Source organism: Pangasianodon hypophthalmus, chromosome 24, assembly GCF_027358585.1.
Source record: "Pangasianodon hypophthalmus isolate fPanHyp1 chromosome 24, fPanHyp1.pri, whole genome shotgun sequence".
NCBI classification, from domain to species: domain Eukaryota; kingdom Metazoa; phylum Chordata; class Actinopteri; order Siluriformes; family Pangasiidae; genus Pangasianodon; species Pangasianodon hypophthalmus.
This window is the reverse complement of record NC_069733.1, coordinates 4,470,786-4,495,855: the sequence shown is the minus strand read 5'-3', so window position 1 is coordinate 4,495,855 and position 25,070 is coordinate 4,470,786. Positions and strand designations below refer to the sequence as shown.

Here is a 25,070-nt window from a genome sequence, read left to right as displayed (position 1 = left end):
TAGGGAAATTCTCCTAGGCCTTAAGCTTTACTAGCTTTCGCTGCCTCACTCTTTTCAGCCTCTCCTGTGTGATTTATGACCACAGGTGCAAAAGGAACATGCAACTTGTTATGAATATGAGCTCCAGCTTATCTCCTAGACCACAGATAGTGAGAAAGCCAAGCTGGACGTGACCTTGGTGCACCTTCAGTTGAAGAAAGACAAATAAGAGACTGAGTTGCAACATTAAAAGACTAACAAAGTCAGTGGATTTTCTGTGAAGCTTAAATAAAACCTGGATTTATCAATGGAGACCTAATTCGCATCTCATTCCTGTATTTAAAGCTGGAGAGAAAAAATACCTACAATCCATCAACCCAGTTCGACAGATTCTATTATTCTTCCCCAAACAAAACTCATCTCAAGCATACTCACACTTTCTCCTTTTATCAAGTTTATTAAGAGAAATGTTCTTTATAAAATAGACCAAAAAAAAAAGGTTTTAAAAAAAGTGCAAATGTATTAAGTAGTTTGGTTTTTTTAAAAAAAAGTACACAGTGTTTCCAAAGACAGACATCGACAGAAAACAATTGCAGATCAGCTGAACTATCTGAACATACAAAAATACTGTTATTGTGAAAACATTTTCATTGTAAGAAGAAAAAATGGAAAAAAAAAGAGAAAGAAATCACAACAGAGGATGGCCTGGAGAAAAGGTCCCGTGTAAATAGCGTATAACCGCTCAGGATAACCACACAGGCCATCACAACAGAGAAGAGAGCTTACTATGAACCGAATGTTCAGCTTAACCGCCCACACTCACTAAACTCACAGGGCTTTCCAGTCTATGGGTTTTTTCCCGGATTTCAGCAGCAGCTCGTTGGTCTTTGAGAAATGTTTGCATCCGAAGAAGCCACGGTGTGCAGAAAGCGGGGACGGGTGAACTGTCTGGAGGACGTGGTGTCGTTTCTGCAAAACAACGGATGAAAAAGCAAACGGCAGAACTCAGAATCTGTGCGCAACTCTGCGAAAGGTCAAAACCAAGTAAGGAATAAAACACTCAGGTATGTGCTGTGTTCAAACCTCAACATGCTCCAAAACTGCAAGCTGTACGTAACCTGTACACTACAGTTTCTATACAGGTATGCAAATTTGTATTTTTTGAAGTCTATTTATTAAGTAAAACCATGATAATTAGTTGTACGAGGGGCTTCTACACCTTGTCAATGATAACGTAAAAAAAATAATCACTGCAACATACTCTATTGATCGCAGCGCCTTTCTTCTGAGCGTACGAGCCCCACAGCATGAAGACCAGGCCCTCCAGGTTAGTGCTAAGCCAATGCACCACTGCGTCCGTGAACGTTTCCCATCCTTTGTCTTTGTGCGAGTTGGCCTGATGTGCTCGCACAGTTAACACAGCGTTCAGCAGCAGAACACCTGCAAAGTCATGAAGAGGCTCTGTGTTAGGTAAGCACCGTCCTGTTCATGTTGCTGCAATCGTTATGCGGGACTTTTCAGTGCTTTATGCACCAAACTGCTGCTAGTGTTTCTACTGGAGCAGCTCCCCTGCTGTAAAACCCTAACATACAGGCATATGGATTTTTTTTTTTTTTTAAAGAAATCTTAGCATGTAAAAATATCTTGAATATAGGCAAATTCAACTAATATCTCTGTTTACTGCTTTGTTTTTAAACACATTAAGATTATGAAGCCTGTTTCTAGATATTATTCTAGGATTAAACACTTGCAATAAGCTAAATTATCTGCCAATATAACAAGACAATTTCAAGCATGAAATTAATAAATATGTCTAGAAATAAGCTGAATGGTCTCATATTTGTTGTATAACAAATCTTTATTATACAACAATTAAATTAATTAACTTTTACTTTATTCAAGATATCTTAATTTGCCAAGATATTTTTGCAGTGTCCATTTCATTCAGCATACACACACTGGAAAAAAAAATCTCTTACTATTAATGGTTTTCATCTCCTACCAAGTAAGTATCATGGCAAGGAAAAACAAAAAAATGATGCACATTAATTCAAAATGAATCAGAACAGTAAATAAAATAAAAAAAACAATAAAGCATATTACTAAAACCCATCTTGCCTGGAAAATATGCACGAATGGATTTGTATCAAGTTTTCATCCCATATTAAACGAAATCTAGAGCTTCGCCTAGATTTATTTACTAAAGTAAGGTTAAAAATCAATCAAGACTGGGTTACTATTTTTTATGGACTGCTTGATTACACTATTGATCAACGAATCATGGCCTATTAAAATGAAATGTAATGAAGGGGCCTATAATCAATATAAACAGCCGCTTCTTGCAACTAATTGTCATTCCAGGAAAAGGGCAATTCACACCGCAAACATCACGTTTCAGCCCACACCAGCAGTGTCTCTCTCTCTCTCACACACACACACGAGAAGAGTACACTTCAAAGAAATCAGCTGAAAATACAAAACACTTTAGATAAATCTATACACTGTACACTTCATTTAACATCAGTCTACAAAATGTAATAACTGTAACCTGTAGCTGCAAAGTAAAGTGTCTATCCTCTCATTTTCCACCGAAACTGGGAAACAAAATGAACACAAATATGCCGGATGATCCTTGTCGCACTGCCTCATCAGGTTTACAGGTATGAGGCAGTGCTTAACAATGAAGTGTGTTAGAGAGCAAATGAGATTCGGTACTGCACGTTCTGCCTCTTCTTTTGCTTTATAGACTCTTTACATCCAGCCCCTTGTATTAGCGCCCTCTTCACAGCAGTTTAAGCAGCTGTGCACCTTCCATGATGGCGTATGGAGCAGACTTCCTCATCTTGGTCATATTCTATTTAATACAACAGTTAGTTCCGGTTCACTAATCTGATCGGTCGAGCGGCATTCCAAGAGTGCTGATATTTATTCATTATTTATTTATAACTGCACTGGGACGTTTCACTGTGTGCTTCATGCCGCTCGTCTTTGTCTGCCACTTCCTAGTTCGAAACGGTTACTACACTACAGTTAGTGACATCAGCGGTATTCGATATATTTCAGGAATATAACTTTTGACTTAAAATATGAAAGCTGGTCAGATGAAGATGAAAAGGAACAAGAGACACCATATTGTGTCCGAACCATCACTTAGTATTAATTTCTTGTTTATAGAACTAAATAAAGCAACGTCATACTCGCATATTCAAATATTCAGTGGAAGTGCACTCTTGCTTATGCAATACTGCTAGTTATAATCCTGTATAGTAATGCGAGTTACAAACTGAGGGACATTGATACAGGAAACTAACGAGGTACTGAGCAATAGGTGTGTAATTAGTAAACGGGACAGTTCGCTCTGCTTGGCCGAGTGTGGGGCGTGGCTGTTGTTGGGGATTCTGGTAGCTCTAACAAGATTTATTCCATTAATTATTAAACATTAAACAGTTGATATCTTTCTCGAAACAAAACAATTACTGGAAATGTAAATTCACCTAGTGATAAGTGAGAATTGAACGCTGGAGTTGCCAGAACAGATTAAAAACTGAAGTGTGCTGTCGCTCGTTCTCCTGCAAGTAGCTTGAATAGAAATGCTGCTGCCACTGATGTGCTGTTCATAACTAATCTAATGCTAAACTCTGCTCTCTATAATACAGCGGTGAGGAAAAGCATTGTACAGCGCTTAGGTATTTGGGACCCCAATACTTTTTTTGTCTCTGTATTCAGGCAATCTCTAATATATAAATTCGATTGTAGCTACATATGTAGCAAAATTTGTGCTGCATTTTATAGTCCACGACTATACAGTCAAACAGGAAGAGGAAGTGGTCACCTTGCTTTGCCCATCCTGTCAGATCACCGTGGCCAGGATGCTGAAAGCCTTCGATGTCTGACTCCAGTTCTTTATACATGTTCACCAAGCTGCAAACAAAATTATTGCACAAGAAATCATTTACAAACACTTATCTCAGATGCTCCAGATCAGTGTTTCCTGTGAGAGTTTGAATGAATTTCACCAGACGTATGATCTAACAGTTTGATTTAGAAAGAAAGAAAGGAAGAAAGAAAGAAAGACCAATGTAAGTCAAAAAGTCAAATTGGTCCAACAGTCCCTGATACAACCACATCAGTTTACAAGCCTATATCCGGTTTGAACAGAAAAAAATGTTTATAATGATAATAATAATAATAAAAAAAATCAATATTGCTGTTGGAAATTGACTTTTAGACTCTCAACATAAGTGAGAAAGCGAGAGAGAGAGAGAGAGAGAGAGCGCGAGCGCAAAAGAGAAAGCGAGAGAGACTTAAATCAAGTTTGAACATCTGTACCTGTTTAGTGTTCCAAATATCCAAGAATCATTTCACATTCACAAAATATGACAAAACTTTATTCAACCCCTGAACTTTTACAGTTCTCAGTGAAAGCCACAATTTTTTTCCCCAAAACTACATTTTTTTTTTTTTTTACATTTTTGTTTTACGTTCTCACAAATTTCTCCAAATTGTACTTAGTGACAAACTGCAATCAGAAGCCATATATCTACTACAAAGCATTACAATATACAGATGATTTTCCAGTAAGATTTTCATTTAGTAACAGTGAAGAACGGCAAAAACGCAGTCGATGAACATACAAGTTATTAATTCATTCTTCAGTAACCGCTTTATCCTGGTTACGGTCACAGTGGATCTGGAGCCTATCCTGGGAACACTGCGTGCAAGGCAGGAGAATTCACCCTTGATGGGACGCCAGAGGGCAGACACACATTCACAGTCTCTCTCTCTCTCTCACACACACACACACACACACACCCACCCAGCCACCCCTCTGGGCAATTTAGCATAGCCAATCTGCCTACCTGCATGTACGTGGACAGTGAGAGGAAATCTGTATAACAAAACTTCCATTTAAAGCACAAACTTAATACTTAAAACGTCCAGTGAAATCTGATAGTGTGTTATTTATGGACCATCTTTTCAGGTGTTGTTGAAATGATTAACTCACATTTGTAGCTAGACAAAGCGTTACCTTGGAGGAGGTGGAATGGGTCTCTGCACGCTGAAACACAAGCCGTGAGCCTGATTTGGTCCATGATAGGGATCCTGACCAAGAACAACAACCTTCACCTACCGAAAGCAAGCCAAAAAAAATAATTTTTTTAGTGTACCTTTCTGCTGGGTTGCCATGTTGCTGGTTCTCCCATACACTGGCTTCATGTTGCATATGCAAAAGGTATACAAGTTATATGGAGCAATGACAATAAAACCCAATTAACCCTCTTTTACAGAGTCAGAGGCTCAAGTGCTATATTCCCAAAAAAAAAAAAAAAAAACCAGCCTTCAGATTCTCACTAGTTCTTCTTCGGCCCTGAGACTTCTCCAGCTTCTTATGTTGTGTGTTTGGATTTACTGTCATCTATCACTACTGTAATCTGCATGACATGTTCAGCTGTACCACTGTTTGTGTGTCCTACACTGGATCCTATTGGTCACTGACAGCAGAATGAGGAAATAAAAATTGTAGACAACGAACTGCATGAATAAAAGCACAGTAATTGTATGATGAAGATATTACAGAAGCCCTAATCCATGATTTGTGAAAGAAAAAAAAAAACTGTTTAAGTGCTCTCATTATTTACTTCAAGGTGAATTCTTTCGTGATTAGCTCTCAAACAGTTAAGTCATTGATCTGCGGTGGCTTGTAGCATGTCTATAAAACGACTAACAAGATTTCCATCCAAACCCAGACAAGCAATCTGGACCAGGAATCAGTTTTCCAAATGAATTTTCTCAGCCACATAATACTTTTATCCTGTGGCTTAAACCGTTATTTTGTGATCATGCTCTACATATTTTGCCGGTTATTTATACAATTAAGAATTAAAAAAAATAAATAAACTATTGCAATTTTGAAAGTCCTTTTTAAAGTCGTTATTTCAATATCTTATTTCAACACAGTATGTTATTTTAACTTAATATGTCATGTCTTCAACTCAGTAACTGATTTTTTTCATTATTTTGACTTAATATTTTACAGCACACACTGTTACCCAGATAGCAAGTAAGATTTAGTGAAATTCAGTTCACACACACACACAAACCCACACACACACACACAATGTTTGGTCATTCACTGAAATGTGCTCAGTCATTGTTTCATAATATAATGGACATAGTGATCAGTCAGAACAATTGCAATGGAATTTTATGTACGTTTGTAGAATTATTATTATTATTGTAATAAGAAACTAATATTGAATTAGCCAAATTAGTCTTGTAGGGTGTTAATAATAATTATTTATTTTTACTTAATAAGTTGAAATAACATGATATTAAGTATAATATTAAGTTAAAATAACAACAAACTATGTTGAAATAACAAGATACCTTGAAAAAGGTTATTAACATACACCAAACTGCACCTTTCCTCATCACTGGGCTTACACCATCAAGCGCACATTTATACCTTTACTGTGTCTTTCACTTTGACAGGTTTATATAATTTACCTTCAACACTTTAATCCAAAAGGTATTGAAGGACCAAATATGTACCTTAAATCTTTTACCTTACATCCACATTTCAGTGTGAAAAATGCATATTAACGATACAAAAAATAAGGATATCACCCCAGTCTTGAGGAAATGTAAAGTTTAGTACCCTTTTTTCCCCCTGAGAGTGTAGTATTTCAACATTTGTTTCAAAACTTGCGGTTCAGGGCCAGCTGGTAGCTGTTGTATGACAAGAGAGACCTAACTGGTGGGTGGGAATTGGCCAAGAGACGACAAGTGAGGAGAAAATCATGGGGGGGGAGTAAATATTTATATATAAAAAAAAAAAATAAAAAAAAAAAAGAGAGAGAGAGAGACAAGTGTAAAGTGCAAATGTGCCAAGCACTGCAAAACTCCCGTTTATGCCAGAAACCTTTACTTTACAGAGGCATGATGAGGGTTTTCGGATTGGAGAAGGAATGGGCTCTGATGTATTCGTTCGCTTATCTCTCTTTGAAAATGTGCCAGTAGCAAGAAACCCAAATCACCAACAGAACTTGCACAGGATCTTTTCATTGGCTGAATCAGTGCTGGCTCTAAAGTGTTAAAAGAAGACTGCCGTGGCAAACAGGACCGACTGATGAGCCAGCTTTCATTCTCAGAAAAGAAATCAAACCGGTCTGTAAACATCCGTTCCCTCCTACACGCAGCACGTGCTCACTCTTCCAGTAACATCAGTCCTGCTATAAACACCACCTCAGCTTCCACCTCCATCTCCACGGACCAGCGCATCCTCCTTTTATTTCCAAACAACTGCTCTTCTCTGTCTTATAATGGATTTGGCTTGCTCTCTTTATTTTTAATACTTCTTTAATGCCATTAATAAGAAATGAAAAGTTTACAAATTTACTTTTGCATGTGTAATTGAAGTGAAGTGACGTGACTTTGTGGCCAAGTATGGTGACCCATACTCGGAATTTGTGCTCTGCATTTAACCCATCCAAGTGCGCACACACACACACACACACACACACACACCCGGAGCAGTAGGCAGCCTTTTTTGCTTTTTTGCTGCAGCGCCCGGGGAGCAGTTGGGGGTTCGGTGCCTTGCTCAAGGGTCTCACCTCAGTCGTGGTATTGAGGGTGGGAGAGAGCGCTGGTCATTCACTCCCCCACCTACAATCCCTGCCGGACCTGAGACTCGAACCCACAACCTTCAGGTTCACCTTCGGGTTACAGGTCCGAGACTCTAACCATTAGGCCACGACTGCCCCCACTTACTTACTTACTTACTTACTTACTTACTTATTTATTTATTTATTTATTTATTTAGAAATGTGCATGTGATTTAAAGTTGACCAAGTAATCCACATATGTAAATGCAGTAACTCCTTTATACATTAAAGATTCAAAGCTGAGGTTTGCACTAGCTACTCTGCTTATGTGTAATGTCACACACACACACACACACACTCAGCAACAAGTAGGCTACCAACGTCTTTCCAAAATTACCGGATTTTCATGAATAGCCCACTTTCAGTGAACAGCTTCAGAATAAATCAGTTTGTATGCAGCTTGAGAAATGAGGCTCATTGTGTCCTACAGACTGGAGTCATGTGGAGAAACTCACATCTTCAATCCGGCACATGCGCGTCCACGTGAAGACCTGCTCCGGCGGCGGATACACGGTGTGCTTCCGCCTCTCATCATCCACGAAGTTCAATAACTGAGGAGGAAAAGATACACAAACACATGATTAAAGAAGAAGAAGAAGAAGAAACTGAGCTGAGAAAAAGAAACGCCTGGTTACCGATGTGAAGTATTGTTTGTTGAACTCGGAGCCCAGCGCTCTGCTCCAGCTCTCCCCGACTCCCACAGGCCCGCGGCGGGAGGACAAGCGCTCCAGAGCCGCCGCCTTGTTCCTGGCGATGCGCTCGAGCTGCTCGGGACTCAGCGCCACGTCACTGCCAGCTTTCAGCTTCTTCACCTGGGACGAAATCTTTGTGTATTTACTGCAATTCCACCATCGTTTCGATAAAACTCTTGTGCATGGCGTGCGGAGGAAACACTGCTGAGTGTTTATAAACAGCGCCGCCATGGCGGGAGCCCGCAGCCTTCAGCGCCATGTTACTGCAGCGCGTGTAAACACACACAAATTAACACGTGGACACAGGCACGTGCACGTCTGAACCGGAAGTTATAACCCACAGCTTCAGCAACAGTAGTTAAATACGTTTGTTTGTAGTTTATTGTCAACAAAACATGACTAGCTTTTTAGGTTTCAGTGCTATTTCTTTTTAATAATGCAAAGATGAACACGAGGATATCATGGATATATACATACAGACAAGTGTTTTTTTCTCCAAAAACAGAATAAATGTCTAAATAAATAAATAGGTAGATAGATAGATAGATAGTAAGTATATAATAATATAATAAAAATGCAAGATTTTTTCCACAAAAAAAGTTTAACATCTTTCTTGTTCTGTCTGTATGTGTAGTTTTTTTTTTTTTTTCAAAATGACAGTTTTTTTTTTTATTATTATTTATCGCTGTACATTTATGTATATAATACATTACCAGTAAGATAATTAAATTATAAATATCCAGTGCTATTTTTTATGAACGTGCGGGTTTTGTTTACGTGTGACGTAGCATCTGCTTCCGGGTCAGCTTTCGCGGGAAAATTTCAGCGCTTCTTTTTAAATGAATTACCAATGTGGGGAAACGCGGTTTGACAAACAGGGTTAAAATACTTTTAATGCCTGTATTAAAGCAGCGTTTTAAATACATGAATGTTGTAATTCACTCCCAAGTTTCTAATTCGCCAAACTTTAGCCAGTAACTACATCAGTGTGTTTACTCACATCACACACGTCCTCGCTTCCGGTCAGAGTGTCCAGGTCTCTCTTTTTACAGGTGGGTGAGAAAAATGACTTGATGCTTTTCTGTCCGATCATTTTTCACGATAAATTAATCTCAACTAGTGTGAGAATGTGTGTGTGTGTGAGTGTGTCAGCAATGCGCCTTGACCCTCTGGTGTTGCTTGGTCTCTCACTTCGCGCCAAAATAGTGTGACAGCCAATGGAAGAGCAGCATAACTAACACGTCACCTTACACGCCAAAAATTAATCAAATAAAATTCAAATAAGGAAAGAAAGAAAGAAAGAATGAAAGTGAGGCATTGTTAGAACAGTGAGCAGTGGATGTGTTTCTAAGAAATAATGTTTGGAAATAATGATTTAAAATAGTATATTATTAAATATTCACTTATTGTCCAGTTTATTAGTTCCTTCTTCCTTTGTAAGCTTCATTCATCAGCCATTTTATCTGTCCTCTCTCCAGTGAGGGCTGGTCATGATGCTAGATGAAGAGCTAAAATCTCATTTCTATCGGTATTTCGACATTGAATCTATTATGGAGGAATTTTCCTGTTATCTATATCAATATCATTTGTTAATCAGTATTATATCACTCAGTATCTATGCAACAGGATTGAAAAGTGACCTTAAATCACCTCATGTATTAACTTTCAGAACTTCATTTATATACTACACTGTACCATTTCTAGTACATTTAGAAGAGTGACTTTATGCCTGTGATCCTGCAGGGACGTTTCTGTGAGAACGGACTGGTGTGACCTTGTAGGTGGTGTTTTTAAGGTGAAGGCTAGTGCTGTTTTTTGAAACATAAACTGACTGAACTCTTGCCGCGGTTAAAACTAAGCTAAGGGGACAGTTTATGTAATAATTGTGATGCGAGGCAGATGTGTGATTAAAAGAAAGAAGAGAAAACTCCATCCAATGAGATTATTGTTTTAGAATTGTATAAAAGCATGGGCCACGATTATGTAAATCAGATGCTCTATAGACCATCTCAGCTTTGTTGTCTGATTCAATAAAGTCTTTAGATTTTTGGCATCCAGAACTCCTTGTCTTTTTAACTCATTTTCTTATTCTGATTTGCAGAAGTATTTGCCACGACACTATCACACACACACACACACACACACACACACTTAAAGACATACAGGTAGCTGCATTCAGCTGAGGATGCTACCCCTTAGAAACCATGATGATGGCTTTGGACTACAACTGCTATGAAAGCTTTAGGACTACAATTCCCATGAACAGTTTTGCAGTCAAGTCTCCATCAGTGAACAGCTGATAACGTCAACAAAACAGACTTCTCGTATAAACTCTAATGAATTTCCTGGTTACACAATTGCACTTTTTGACTCTATAGTACACAGTTATAGAAGGGATTTATTTATAATCGCACTATCCGTTGCACCCAGATGAGGATGGTTTCCCTTTTGAGTCTGGTTCCTCCCAAGGTTTCTTCCTCATATCATCTCAGGGAGTTTTTCCTCACCACCGTCGCCTCTGGCTTGCTCATTAGGGATAAATTTATAAATTTAAAATTTATATCCGGAATTTATTTATTTCTGTAAAGCTGCTTTGTGACAATGTGCACTGTTAAAAGTGCTATACAAATAAACTTCATTTGAATTGAATTCAAACCAAAAGTTAACAAACAGTTTTGTCGTCTGTCCTATTTTGTGCACTAATTTGTACTTTGATTAGGTAATGTGTGCTTAGTAAATCTACTTCTAGTTTCTCCTCCGAAAGCATTTTGTGCAAAAAAGGATGACAGAGTGAATAATCCACTTTGTTCATTTTCACTACACCCACGACTGTGTTTCGCTCCTTCTCAGTCACTGCTGATGACGTGTTATGGATGTGTCAGTGAAGCGAGAAGAAAGAGATCAGCCCTAATGGAGATCAAATCTAAGGGGCATTTCACTCTGTAAAATCACCTGACATGGCTGTCACTGATAGACTTTATAAGTCTACAGTCTGGGCTAGAAAGAAATCAGCTGCAGCCTTCACTTCTTCATACATTAAAGGTTATTTGTTATGGATGCCAAAAATGAAACCTAATATTGCTGTTTTTTATTTTTCGAAATACAGGGAGCTTAGCAGGGATGCAGACATGGTAGTCAAGTGTTGTGCTGGTGCAAGTGAGTGTAGGTATGAAGTATGAGGTGTATGTAATAAACTGACAACTTGGAATCAATTATACCTAAACTGTGTTTTTCTAATCATTGCATGAACAGAGACGTTGATAGTTATGGAACCTAAACCATGGTATCATGAAACATTCCCCTCCATACAACTCCATACAAACAATTTTGTGATCAGTTATTATTCAAACGTTTTAGGTGTTCCAGGGTGTATTCACAGGGTGTATAGGCTCCTGACTGGCTGCAGCCTTGTCCAGGATAAAGCGCTTACTGAAGATAAATACATTTCTGTTGCATAGTCAGTTAAAGGTGCATTAGGTACACAAAGCTCCGCCCCCAAAACTTACATTGTTTCAACTAGAGTTAGCATTAGCAAGGACCGTCATGTCATCACTTTCAAACACACACGGACATTTAACTGCTTGAAAGCTTTATAAATTGACAACTCTATAAATATTCAACTTCGACTCATAATGAATTAAGGCGCATTGGAGGCGTGTCTATAAAATGACTGACAAGAGACCAATCCAAATGCGTACAAACGTTCCGGACCGGAAAGCAGATTTCCAAAACTGCTTTATTTTCTCGCTATGTAAAACACATATTCTGAGACAATGGCTTAAACTGTTATGTTTTTAATCATTTCTGCATTATTTTCCACATTATTTGTACTCGTAAGAAATGAAAAATATTGACTAATGCACTTTTAAATAATTCGATTGGAACCTTGTTTCACTGCTTTAACTGGGAATGTTCAGTATTATGATGTTACAATAAAAATTAATTACATTTGAGTTAAGAGATTTCTGTGCCACACTAATGATAACATGTAATCCTGATAAAGATTAATAAAGATTTTTTTTAATCAATAGCAGGGTTTTGGTGTGCCCTCGGATCAACAGTGAATGTACTACGTGTCACGGCTCTTCTCCTAACTTTTCTGTGAACAATTGCAAAGGGAACAACAATTGTAAGAAGGTAAACAAAAAGTTTGCAGTATTGTGGGGGGACTCGATGGTTAGTGGTTAGCATGTTTGCCTCACACCTCCGGGGTTGGGGGTTCGAACCCCACCTCCGCCCTGTGTGCCCAGAGCTTGCATGTTCTCCCCATGCAAGGTTTCCTCCGGGTACTCTAGTTTCCTCCCTCATGTGTGAATGTGTGTGTGGTTGTGCCCTGCAGTGGGTTGGCACCCCGTCCAGGGTGTTCCCTTCCTTGTGGCCCTGGGATAGGCTCCGTGATCCCCAGTGACCCTGTGTAGGATAAGTGGTATGGAAGATGGATGGATGGATGGATGTAGTATTGTGAATAGTATAGCAGAAATGTCCAATAGATGGCGATATTCTCTGTGGTACTTACTCAGTGTGATGCCTGGAATAAAAACAGAGAAGAAGAGCAGAACAGCTATTGCCTAGTGAAGTGGTACACATGCAAGTTCCTTTGTTTACTATTATTATTATTTGTAATAAGACATCCATATTAAGATCATAAAGACAGATCTCGTACTGTTGTATATCTGAGGATAGCACAGTATTTTTGTAATCATCATATCTTCTTCATTTCAGCAGGTGCCAGTATGAGAAGACAAGGAACTGCCTGTGTGGAAAGCAACAAAGCTGAGACACAGCAGGTGGAAAAGCCGTGTACAGAGGAAACATGTGAAGCTGCAGATGAGGAAGATGAATTCCCACATCCCATCCCATGGCAAAAGATTGAGGCGCAGGAGCTCGACTGTGACTACGGCTTACTTTTCTCCAAAGAAGAAGCCAGCAGGCTTTTCATGCAGCTAGAGGAAGAGGTGGAGTACTTTACAGGTACTGATAGTACATGCCTCATAAAGAATGTCATATTTGTGTAATGTAAACATATTTAAGACCTTGGACGTGTCTAGTGGCAGTAAATAAAGCTAACGAATCTCCAGATTTATACCACAAGTCCACCTGTACTGCATTTAGTCCCAAAAATGAAAGATTTGTCCCACAGCTTGCATAAAGAAAATGAGTTTCACTGCTCACTGGGGGTAAACTGGCATAAAATAATTTGCTGGCAAAAATCTGATTTAAAATAAATATAATTTAATAAATAATGAATAATTAAAAAAAATAAACAACATTTTAAATAAAAATGTCTAAAGTTTTTATAAAATACAATGTGTCAGCTCCTGTAGACTAATGGTACGCTCCAATACACATGCCTGTTTACGCTTTGGGGGCTAATACACAACCATAAGTGTAGTGTGGAGTGTGAAGTGTAAAGTGAACGTCAGCCTTCATTCAATTCAGTTTTATCTGTATAGCGCTTTTAACAATGCCCATTGTCACAAAGCAGCGTTTCAGAAATAAATACATTCCGGATATAAATTGTAAATGTATAAATTTATCCGTAATGAGCAAGACAGAGGTGACGGTGGTGAGGAAAAACTCCCTGAGACGATATGAGGAAGAAACCTTGAGAGGAACCAGACCCAAAAGGGAACCCATCCTCATCTGGGTGATAACGGATAGTGCAATTATAAATAAATCCCTTCTATAACTGTGTACTACATGGACAACTAGTGCAACTGTGCAACTAGTAAATTCATTACAGTTTTCACATGATGAGATCCCCAAGCCATCTCCACTGCCCCCAAGCAACACCATCACCAGCAATTCCACTAATCTTTAGGCCGTCCATGTGGTGCCACCTCCAGCAGCAGCGATGAGAACTCCAACCAGATGTAGGGTATCAGGTGAATACCAAAAGAAATGTGATGGTGAGAAAGCAAATGTCCCATAACGTGCAGTACATTTTATATCCTGATCAGGTTTACTGGGGATGTAAACAATTCTTTCATGAATTTAATTATTTGATTTTGTTTCCCTCCAAAATAATGGTTTAAAATGTAACTTGTGTTCACTAAGAAACTGCACACAGCTTGAAAGTGGTAAATGTGAGGCAGACCTCGGCCATCACTCATCTGTCCTGGCAAAACCAGCTCTGCCACCGTACAACTGAACATCACTGATCTGTTTTTGCGTTTAGTATTAGTATCTTTTCAACATGTGTGTGTATGGGATGAGCTGCTGAATCGTCCCACCAAATCTTCACTCTCAAATCTCTCAAAATCTTACTTTATTAGTAACATCAGTTATGAATTAGGTACAGTGATAAGCTGAATAGCCTACAACATGACGTGTTATGTCAATCTGTAGCACTTGCTCTTGCAAATTCTCTTTTTAGAACATTTAGAAAATGAATGGTATTTAAATTAGGAAATTACAGGATGCAGTTTAGGAAAATAATGTGGTGCATTATTACATTATTCTTCAGGATCTTCTTTCTGGATGCATTGTGAAGTTTAATGATGAAGCGCCACATTAGAGTGATTATCAATTGTAGCAATATTGAGAAGTGGCACATGATTTGGGAAAGGCATCCAAAAAATGATATCTTCAGTATGAAAATATCTTGAAAATAGGCAAATGCATGTAATATTTCTCATTATGAAGTTACAATTAAATAACAATCATGATTAAGCGTGTTTCTGGACATTTTTGGGATAAAATGTCTACAAATAGGCTTAAAAATCACATTTGTTTTTATCATAATAAGAATGATAGCACAGTCCTGTGGCAATGCTCAAGTCTGATTGGTCAGAAGGTGTTGATTCATTTTCTATAACAGCAGCTAGGATGTGCTGGTTCTAAAATGTTGTCGTTACTATAGTTAGAAAAACGGGTATACAGGGATTTATATGGCAGATGCAGCACATAAATGCATTAAAAATTTGTGTAATGGTGAAGGTTTTTTGTAAGGAGGTGTTTATTTATGATTTTTTTAAAAGGAGTCTAGGAGGTAAAATCACAGGAAAGTGTGCAGAACAGACGGCTTTGCAGTTTTTCAGTAACATGACAAATGATTTTTTTTTAACTTAAAAAGAAAGAAAAAGAGAGCCTGGTGAGGAAACGGCTGTTTTAGTTGTTATAACGTAAGTGATAACAGAAACTAACTTGTCCTGCAGACATTCCGCAACATTAAATGTAACTATAAAAGGATAAAAAATAGGATATGTCATACTTTAATTAATAAAATTTGTAATTGTTGACAAATTGGTGTGGTATAAGAGGAATAAAACACTTCGTGGCATGCTTTTATTGGAAAATAATCAACTTATGAACAACACATAGAAATGCTTTATTTCTTAGATAAAAGATTTTCATTTATTCATTCTACTGACATTCACCTTCTGTACTACTGATGTCTGTTAGTACGGAGTCAGGGTGACTGGATTTCTGGAGTTCTCTTCAAGATGAAACCACAAATCCACTTTAACTTTGTTCTGAGATTTTCAAGTAACATTAGCTGTAAAAACTTTAGACATATTGTTTACTTTTTTTGTAATGTTGAGTGTTTCTGCCCACAAAACATTGTTGTTTTACTGTACGTGATATCATTTTCTTTGAGGTGAAGAAGCAAAGCTGCAGGTGTATGGGAAGACGTACAGCGTTCCCCGGAAGCAGGCGACTTATGGAGATGAAGGACTGGTGTATTCTTTTTCTGGAGTTCATCTTGCAGCCAGAGTCTGGACGCCAACCCTAGAATATATCCGTGACGCCACCACCAACGCCACGGGGCACACCTTCAACTTTGTCCTGATAAACAGGTGATTATTATCTGAAGACGTTCCGGTTCTGACATTCCGAGATTATAGATACAGTTTGCTTGGAATTCACATTGTTTTTTTTTTTTTTTTTTTTTTTTTTTTTAAAAAGAAATGTCACTGATGTTCTGGCTCTCCACAGGTATAAAGACGGCGAGGATCACATCGGGGAACACAGGGACGATGAGCGGGAGTTGGACCCTTCGTGTCCCATTGCCTTGGTGTCTCTTGGAGCTGTGCGTGACTTCGTGTTCAGGCATAAAGATGCTCGTAAAGAGCCAAAAAAATGTCACATAGAGCCTGTGAAACTGGAACTGGCCCATGGGAGCCTTCTTCTCATGAACTCTCCTACTAACACGTATTGGTATCACAGCCTCCCAGTGCGGAAAAAGGTGAAGACGCCGCGCATCAGTCTTACCTTCAGACGCATTATTAAGGGTCGCCAGAAAAGGAAAAAGGAGTGACCTTTCTGTAAATCTGAGTGATTTTCTGTAAATATGTTAGTGTGTGATTGAAGAGGTTGTCTTGTATCTTACAGATAACGCACCACAAAATTCTGTAGCTAATATTCAGCTAGCTTAATGGCTAATTTGCTGTTAGCAAGATAGCTCTGTTTGTAAATTAACGCACCTTACAGGGACATTCTGCTAGATGTTACAACTTATGAAATTATGGATTATTTCATTACACGACCATTTGAATCCAATTTGCTCCAAATTTCCAGTGTTAAAACTGATATGTTTGTACTGTAATTTGTGGGATTCCACAAGACCCAGGAAAAATGTCAGGAGAACGTGTGGTTTTAACTTTCATGTAAGTGGAAAAGGCCACATTCACTAACATGGGCGCGTGATGGACACGGCAGGTTGCTCATGCAGCCCTGCTCAGTGCGTCTACTCATCTTCAGTCAGATTTTTCTTTATTCTAGTCAGGGTCACTGTGGTTTAAATGATTAATTAGTTTAGATTTTGGGAAATGGAACTAACTAAGCTCGTTAAAAAATAGCACAGGTGAGTACAAAAAAAAAATAGCTACAGGAGTGAGCAGAATTTTAAAAATGGTCCCATGTGAGCTCTGGCTCGTAGTGCATTATGGCTAAAACACACCAACGAAAGCACTGTATAAACAAACATTCTGATCAGGAAGAAATAACACAACACATTGTCTTTTGAGATGTAGTAAGAACACTAAGCAGATTCTGATATTTCTATCAAAAAACATTTAATGGAAATTTATCCCACATGGTGCGTAATGTTTCTTCTTTTTTTTTTTAATTCAGTGCACTGCTGGGTATTAATGTGGTCTGTTAGACCCCCATGTTTAAATGCTGTGTTAGATTAGACCCCATGTTTAAATGCTGTGTTAGATTAGACCCCATGTTTAAATGCTGTGTTAGATTAGACCCCATGTTTAAATGCTGTGTTAGATTAGACCCCATGTTTAAATGCTGTTTGCCTAAAAGGCAGTTTGATGGTCTAGTGAACAAAGGAACAGATTCAAGGTTATTCAAAGGAAATTTATTTTTTATAAAACCAAAAACTACATGTGGAATAAATAAATGAAACACAACCATACTTCTGTACAAGACATTTCTAAAGCAGAGTGAAAAATAATGGTCCCAATGAGTACATTTTTCGCTAAAAGGTTCAAAGATTGAACTACGAGAAGGCAATATTTTGGCGAAATATTGTGGCAAAAAAAAAAAAAAAATCAAGTGTAATAACAAAAATGTTATCGTATAAATATATACATATTTTGCAAGCAGACACATCCGAGTGATTATTTTTTTTTTTTGTTTCTCTAAAAGTCATACTTAGTGTTTATATGCCAGCACTGCTGGACTGAGTGTGAGGTATTTGCACAGCTGTCTATCCGTAACCTGCCTGTTAACGTCTAATGAAAATCGCTTTCTTTCCCCCTCCCTCCGGACAGCCACACAAGCCGAGTCTTGATGGCAGGCGCTTGCCAGAGAAAGACGAATACTTGATGAATCTGATGGGTTCGTGGTCAGAATTGTCATTATGCACTTTCTAAGGTTGTAGCGCTGTTGAAATGGTGACCTGCATTTCAAAGCTTTGTTTGCACCATCACAGTTTTCGACTGCACTTTAGTGGAAATGAAACGAGTTTTAGTGGGAGAAAATTGCAAAAATACTTCCGGGACGTGCATGAGACGTTAAAGAAAAAAAAAAAAAAAGACTAAACAAGCTTATTTCAGTATCACAAGGCACACAACCAAGCAGGACGTATGCTACGAGCTACAGTCTTCACAGCAGACTTTAATCTGTGACTAGTACCACTCACTCACGACCTTAATCGCCCATTTTACTAGCTATTCATGGACTTCAAAATCAAAAAAAAAAAAAAAAAAAACACCTCTTTGAACTACAGCAGCAGAACCGATCGATTTCAGCGCAACTAACAGTGTGTTGACCCTCCTGAGCAAAAGAAAAAAAAAAGATGAATAGATCGTTTGCTTTGAAACATCAAGTGGCAGTGGAGAATGAGGACTAAACGAAAGGTGGTGATGTTATGACAGAGCGAGCTGTTCTAGGATCAGTGCAACGGAAACCCCTGCCTCTGAATCTCACAATTCCAGATTAACCCCCTCCCCTCCCTCCCTCCCTCCCTCCTGAAATGAAAAGCAACTGTAAGGGATAAGTGTGTGTCTGAGAGTGAATTGAAATTGATGAATAGATACGTGTACAACTTGGTGTTCTGAGTTAAAAAAAAAAAAAAAAAAAAAAAGAGACTCAAAAGCATACAGGGAGACGAAAGGGAGATCACTAGAGTGTAACAGTTGGCAAAGACGGTTAGTTGGCTTCTGAGGAGGAGTCCAATTTGCCTTTCTTGCTAGGAGGAGCACCATCATCCATATCCTGCTGAGGAAACAAATCCGCCATCAGTACATATGATTTAGCTGTCAGGATCACAAACACGTCAGAATGAAGAAAAAAAAAACGTTTATTAGTATAATTCTACTTCCTCAGTGTTTATACTAAAAAATGGAAAAATAAAATTCTGTTTCAGTACAATCATCGAACCAGAACCAATACTTAGTGTGTTTGTGTGCTACCTGAGCAGCTTTGGAGGTGTCTGTGAAGTGTTTTTGCTCTCCCTGTGACTTGCCATCCCTTTTAGCTGTTGTGGACTCTGATGAGGAATGATTTGGTCCTATGATAAAAGAGTTTTAATGATTAAAATAGGCATCATTAATAGATTACACACTGAACCACAAACCAAAGCTGCATTCTTTTAAATGCAGCTCTGGCTGTTTGTGCTCATCGCTATCTTACGCGTTGTTCTTATACTGTATCAGCAGAAGTGAGCTGTTTGTTGGGTGATCAACGGATTGTACCAGTGTAATTATTAGCTTTCAGAAGCAGACGCTGCACAGAAGACACTGTACTGTGATCTGATGCAGGGTCTTTTTCCTTACAGCAAACGATAATGGATTAAAAAGGTTTATATGGTAAAACAGCCAGCATGACAGCTAACTATGAAAAAAGAATCAACTAGCCAAATCATCAAGATTATCAGTGTGCTGCCACTCGTGTGTCGCTGGTCTAAGTCAACAAGGGCGTGGTTAAAATCCAGATCAGAACACAGGACCAGTTTTAAGGACCAACCTGTCTTGCTGTCCTGACCAGACGACGGCTGTTTACTGGGAAACGGCTCGCTTTTGGCGTCGCCACTGTCATTCTGAGCTGTTGCCATGGGTTCAGGGGTGGGACTAGTGTTGTTACTGGTCTCCTGCTTTAAAGGGGAGGAGTCAGCGATGGAGCTCTGGTTACTGTTGTCATCTGTGAAAGAGAAGATAGAAGAAGAAGAAAAAAGAAAATAATTAAGGCCTTTCGTTATGTTAGTGCAAAAAAAAAAAAACATTCCAAATGTCAGTGTGTTTTTAGCACCAAAAAAATAATATTCTGATTATAATAGGGTGGCATGTGATCTGGCAAATTGTGTGTTTCAAAAACTTATACTGAACGATGTGAAGGTGCGATGACGTTTCCACCCCAAAGTTGATTATTTTCCAATAAGAGCACATCCCAAAGTGTTTTCCTCCTCATATACCACAGCAATTTGCCAAGAATTATATTTTTATGTATTAAAGAACACCACATTACACTTTTTATCCACTTACGGTTACATGTAATGTTGTTGAATATCTTCTGCTGTACCTCTGACTGTTATAAAATGCTTACACTAGAGACTCCTTCCAAAAATGTTAAACAAACGGTTCCTCACAGAATGTTTCACCAATTTAAAATAAAAATATCTGTTTATGTGAAACATCCATCAAGTCCCTGTGTTAGCTGTTACTATACAAACGGTAATGTATTAGAATAATATCATTTCCCTTGCAGCTGGTAGAGCTGCTGTTATAGAAAATTCATCTTCTGACCAATCGGAACTGAGAATTCAACAGTGCTATGATATAAAACAGTATAATCCAGTTTCCTTTGAATCCTTAATGCATTTTGTCCACATGCAAGTGGCGCCAAACCTAAATATAAAAATCACAACAGCCAATAACAGGCACCAAAGTTCACCTGGCTATTAGTAGCTGTATGAAATCAGTAAGCTGTGAGATTAGTCAGTTGTGTATGATTACCGTGCATGTCCATCATTCCAGGAGAAGAACTGTTTTCTGGTGTAGTCACTTCCGAACCATACTTATCATCCTTGCCCTTCTTTTTGTTTTTGCTCTTCTGCCAATGGAAAAGGTTTGAATTCAGTGTATGCATTTTCCTTTTTTATATGAATTTCAATACTTTCAATGTGCAATACTTTCCTGACAATGGGCCTCATTTATCGTTTCTTTTAGTAAAGTTGTGTGTAAATGTTTGTAAGCTGAACCGAACTAAACTTTTTTTAAATGATTTTCTTCATAATTGCGTACGTATTTTGATCATCTGTAAAGGGCGAAGTGCATTCTCGACACGGTTCATTTGCATTTAGTGACACGCACAAAACTCCATAAAAGTTCAAGTGCACAAACAGCTGTGAGCACGAAACAACCAATCAGGGTAAAGGCTGAAAGGCAGAAGTGGAACTTAAAAAATATTTAATAATATATAGTATTAATAATAAGCAAGTGCTAAATCTTCAGCTGAAGCATTTATTTACAGCTTACAGCTACGTGCATACAGACCGGCCCGTCCTCTGTTTATAACAGTGCCATTTCTTAAAAGATTGGAAAGATTAGTTTTATTTGTCTTGGTTCACTTTCTTTATTTTTTAGATCCTTTAATTAAAGCCAATAATATAAAATGACTGGTTTTCACAAAATGTTCTTGATGGTACTCTTAGTTCCTGACCTAGTGAACTAGCATGAAGATGTGTTTTTGATAGAGACTCCAAAGCACTTATACAAGTCACTCAGGATAAGGGAGTCTGTTAAATGCTGTAAACATAATAAAAATAAGCCATTTAAACTTGACAGTATATTCTGTATATAAAAGTGAAGTAATCCATGCAAATAATATGATTTGAAGTTGATCAAGCGAAATTGATCAAGTTTACATTAGTTAGTCGTCTTATGTGTAAATTTACACCATTTCAGGAGCACGAGTAAGATACGAACGTTTTTCCAAATTTACAGGACTTTCATAAATACCAAATTTCTTGTGTAAATGCTTGTATGAATGAGTTACAAATAAATCCATTCATATCCAGCTTGATGAATGAGGCCCAATGTACTTTAGACCATAACAAACACCCAAAAAAATTCTATCTGATATGAAATATATTCATTCACTTGTTTGAACAAGTTTTTCATTAACATGGTCCAACTTCAGGAAGACTTTCTAGTGATCCGATTAGTTGGATCATGTGAATTAGCAGTAGATCATCAAGACTGGAGTTTAAAACCATTGTTTGGTCTTATAAACACTGCTGTGGTCTGGTACTGTATCTTGGCCTACAAAAAATATGTCCCTGAGTACACCCTTTCAGAGACATCATGACAAACACGGAAATCATTAGGCTCATGAAAAACATTACATATATATATATATGGCTTCACAGATATAAGAAATACTGTTTATGAAAAAAAGCAGACATCACAGTATGAGCCTGAGCAATATGAAGCGGACATTCATGATCATGCTTCCAACTTACATCATCAGGTTTAGGTTCCATCACAGGCACCCATTTGTAGATTCTCAAAGACGTGTCGCCAACCGTCACCCATTTTTTCTCCCTAAGAAACAGATTGATTTTAGATCACATATCATTTTAAACCACACTGGGAACATTGGGACAAAATTTTACGGGAGGTATTGTCTGACTCTCCTAGTATTAGTGAAGATGATTAGCAGCATCGCTACAACAATTAAACAGAAATTTAATGAAAATTGTTGCAGTCTCAGTTGTAGTCTACTGTAGTATGTGTACATTGTAGTTGTATACTAGTGTAGTCTATGTATAATGTAACTGTAGTCTATTGCAATCTATGTATAATGTAGTTGTAGTCTATTGTAGTCTATGTAAGCTGGGTATATTGTAGTCGTATACTATTATCGTCTATGTATAATGTAGTTGTAGTCTATTGTAGTCTATGTAAACTGGGTATATTGTCGTCGTATACTATTATCGTCTATGTATAATGTAGTTGTAGTCTATTGTAGTCTATGTAAGCTGGGTATATTGTCGTCGTATACTATTATCGTCTATGTATAATGTAGTTGTAGTCTATGTAAACTGGGTATATTGTTGTCGTATACTATTATCGTCTATGTATAATGTAGTTGTAGTCTATGTAAGCTGGGTATATTGGAGTCGTATACTATTATCGTCTATGTATAATGTAGTTGTAGTCTATGTAAGCTGGGTATATTGTAGTTGTATACTATTATCGTCTATGTATAATGTATTTGTAGTCTATTGTAGTCTATGTAAGCTGGGTATATTGTAGTCGTATACTATTATCGTCTATGTATAATGTAGTTGTAGTCTATGTAGGCTGGGTATATTGTTGTCGTATACTATTATCGTCTATGTATAATGTAGTTGTAGTCTATGTAAGCTGGGTATATTGTAGTCGTATACTATTATCGTCTATGTATAATGTAGTTGTAGTCTATTGTAGTCTATGTAAACTGGGTATATTGGAGTCGTATACTATTATCGTCTATGTATAATGTAGTTGTAGTCTATTGTAGTCTATGTAAACTGGGTATATTGTCGTCGTATACTATTATCGTCTATGTATAATGTAGTTGTAGTCTATTGTAGTCTATGTAAACTGGGTATATTGGAGTCGTATACTATTATCGTCTATGTATAATGTAGTTGTAGTCTATTGTAGTCTATGTAGGCTGGGTATACTGTTGTATACTATTATCGTCTATGTATAATGTAGTTGTAGTCTATGTAAGCTGGGTATATTGGAGTCGTATACTATTATCGTCTATGTATAATGTAGTTGTAGTCTATGTAAGCTGGCTATACTGTAGTCGTATACTATTACCGTCTATGTATAATGTAGTTGTTTGTCTGATGTAGTCTATGTAAGCTGTAGTTGTAGACTATTGTAGTCAATCTGTTTAGCTTTCACTGTTATTAGAAATCATTGTGCACTGACATTCTTTTATCACATATTCTTTTTTATATCAATTTAACAAATTACATTTCTGTATTCTTATCCAAATATTCTGCATATTTTTTCTCTTCTTTGTAAAGCATCATTGAGTATAAGATAAAAGCTGTTTATACAAAGCTTATTATTATTATTATTATTATTATTGAAAAGTCACAGTCGGGGCCTGGAATATCAAAACACAACAGGAAATATTTTATTCCTCTTGAGCAAATCTATCAAATCTTAAGGTTAAAATTAATTTATGGAACTAATATTCCACATAACATCCCCAAATCAGATTTCATATATATTGTGGGTTTTTTTTCACCTGGTTAAAATCCACTCTGTAGTAGTAATTAGGGTTTTTCCCCCCAATTTGTTGTTTTCCAATCGTATTTTTTAATAAAAATAAACATCAACAATAATACATACAATAGTAATGAAGCAGACTTTAAAGCTGTACTGATGGCAAACATGAAACAGTTTTGTGATAGTAAAGTTTTAGCTGCAATCCACCGCGTCGGCTGTGTGTGTGTGTGTGCATATGTGTGTGTGTGTGTGTGTGTGTTTGTTCCAGGCCCCCACCGCCCGTTTCTCCTTTTGCCTCCAGTTGAACTCCGAGCGCTGAATTTAAAAGCCGGACAAAAAAACTATTCTCACTCCAGTGCGCCGTCACCGCGCCGCCGTGTTCAGTCACACAGCCGCAACCAGCGCCGTTTTTTTCCGCCTTCCCGGTTCCTGAGCGCCGGCATTACAGGCTCAAAGAGAAAAACGGCTTCATGTGACTGCGACGAAATGGCTTCTTAGGTTCAACCCACGTTTAAATGTTTAAAGGAGGAAGAAAGGCGGCTCCGCGCTCGCGACCGACGCGATCAGAAATAAAGGTGTGTTGAAAAGCGCGCGACTCACCTGAGCGGAGCGAGTACAAATCAAACTGAACTCGATTAAAAACCCCTTTCGTTTTGTTTCATTGTTTCTCGTCGTCTCTCCTCCCCCCTCTCACACACACAAGCCTGGCTTTTCTGTTCGTGAAACGGATTAACGCTTGCTCTTACCATTTTCGTACTTTTTCAATTGCGGCCATGACCCGCTTGATGTCATCTTTGGCCCTGCTCCGGGTCTCCGCGCGCACCGACCTGCCCGACATTTCGGCTCTCGGTAAAAATATCTTTTTCTCCGCTTCGCCGGCTGTTGTAGACACAATGCGAAACGCGCAGAAGCGAGGCGGGGGCTTGTGCGCATGCGCGAACCACAGCAGTAGCGTGCCCTTCAAGCAGGAGACGCTGGAAATACGCCTGATGTTCACCAAACCAAAAAACCCCTACACATTTATTTTCAAATTCCTGAAAACTAAA

General features: G+C 38.1%; 3 protein-coding genes across 7 annotated transcripts; 1 reads left to right on the top strand and 2 right to left on the bottom strand.

The window, feature by feature from the left end:
* Positions 1–410: 410 nt before the first annotated feature.
* Positions 411–9,551, bottom strand: unga (uracil DNA glycosylase a). 2 transcript variants are annotated; one of them, XM_026940294.3, is made up of 7 exons: positions 9,336–9,551; positions 8,279–8,455; positions 8,099–8,194; positions 5,009–5,106; positions 3,812–3,900; positions 1,241–1,419; positions 411–948 (listed from the first exon to the last, which is right to left on the bottom strand). In XM_026940294.3, exons 1-7 carry the CDS (start codon positions 9,426–9,428, stop codon positions 808–810), a joined length of 873 nt encoding a protein of 290 aa, XP_026796095.2. In that variant the 5' UTR covers positions 9,429–9,551; the 3' UTR covers positions 411–807. The 2 variants fall into 2 exon arrangements, with proteins under 2 accessions (XP_026796095.2, XP_053084875.1); XM_053228900.1 differs by lacking the exon at positions 9,336–9,551 and having other exon boundaries at positions 8,279–8,614.
* A 2,813-nt stretch (positions 9,552–12,364) lies between these two features.
* On the top strand, positions 12,365–17,874 carry alkbh2 (alkB homolog 2, alpha-ketoglutarate dependent dioxygenase). Of its 3 annotated transcripts, none has more exons than XM_026940261.3 (4): positions 12,365–12,472; positions 13,058–13,306; positions 15,936–16,134; positions 16,274–17,874. In XM_026940261.3, exons 2-4 carry the CDS (start codon positions 13,069–13,071, stop codon positions 16,593–16,595), a joined length of 759 nt encoding a protein of 252 aa, XP_026796062.1. In that variant the 5' UTR covers positions 12,365–12,472; positions 13,058–13,068; the 3' UTR covers positions 16,596–17,874. The 3 variants fall into 3 exon arrangements, with proteins under 3 accessions (XP_026796062.1, XP_034155215.1, XP_034155214.1); XM_034299324.2 differs by lacking the exon at positions 12,365–12,472 and adding an exon at positions 12,862–12,914; XM_034299323.2 differs by lacking the exon at positions 12,365–12,472 and adding an exon at positions 12,868–12,922 and having other exon boundaries at positions 13,061–13,306.
* Positions 17,627–24,976, bottom strand: bcl7a (BAF chromatin remodeling complex subunit BCL7A). Of its 2 annotated transcripts, none has more exons than XM_026940262.3 (6): positions 24,771–24,976; positions 22,254–22,335; positions 20,746–20,842; positions 19,760–19,933; positions 19,207–19,304; positions 17,627–19,012 (listed from the first exon to the last, which is right to left on the bottom strand). In XM_026940262.3, the coding sequence occupies exons 1-6, from the start codon at positions 24,860–24,862 to the stop codon at positions 18,944–18,946; spliced, it is 612 nt and encodes a 203-aa protein (XP_026796063.2). In that variant the 5' UTR covers positions 24,863–24,976; the 3' UTR covers positions 17,627–18,943. The 2 variants fall into 2 exon arrangements, with proteins under 2 accessions (XP_026796063.2, XP_026796064.2); XM_026940263.3 differs by having other exon boundaries at positions 17,627–19,009.
* Between the last annotated feature and the right edge of the window lie 94 nt (positions 24,977–25,070).

Excerpts from the sequence above, each read along its gene's own strand:
- unga (XM_053228900.1), bottom strand. The coding sequence starts at position 8,566 with ATGGCGGCGCTGTTTATAAACACTCAGCAGTGTTTCCTCCGCACGCCA. Across the intron at positions 8,195-8,278 it reads ACAAACAATACTTCACATCG|TTATTGAACTTCGTGGATGA; the intron begins GTAACCAGGCGT and ends TTTCCTCCTCAG. Across the intron at positions 1,420-3,811 it reads GACAGGATGGGCAAAGCAAG|GTGTTCTGCTGCTGAACGCT; the intron begins GTGACCACTTCC and ends ATGACTTTGCAG.
- alkbh2 (XM_026940261.3), top strand. The coding sequence starts at position 13,069 with ATGAGAAGACAAGGAACTGCCTGTGTGGAAAGCAACAAAGCTGAGACA. Across the intron at positions 13,307-15,935 it reads AGAGGTGGAGTACTTTACAG|GTGAAGAAGCAAAGCTGCAG; the intron begins GTACTGATAGTA and ends ATTTTCTTTGAG. Across the intron at positions 16,135-16,273 it reads AACTTTGTCCTGATAAACAG|GTATAAAGACGGCGAGGATC; the intron begins GTGATTATTATC and ends GGCTCTCCACAG.
- bcl7a (XM_026940262.3), bottom strand. The coding sequence starts at position 24,862 with ATGTCGGGCAGGTCGGTGCGCGCGGAGACCCGGAGCAGGGCCAAAGAT. Across the intron at positions 22,336-24,770 it reads ATTGAAAAAGTACGAAAATG|GGAGAAAAAATGGGTGACGG; the intron begins GTAAGAGCAAGC and ends TCTGTTTCTTAG. Across the intron at positions 19,305-19,759 it reads TGGTCAGGACAGCAAGACAG|GACCAAATCATTCCTCATCA; the intron begins GTTGGTCCTTAA and ends CTTTTATCATAG.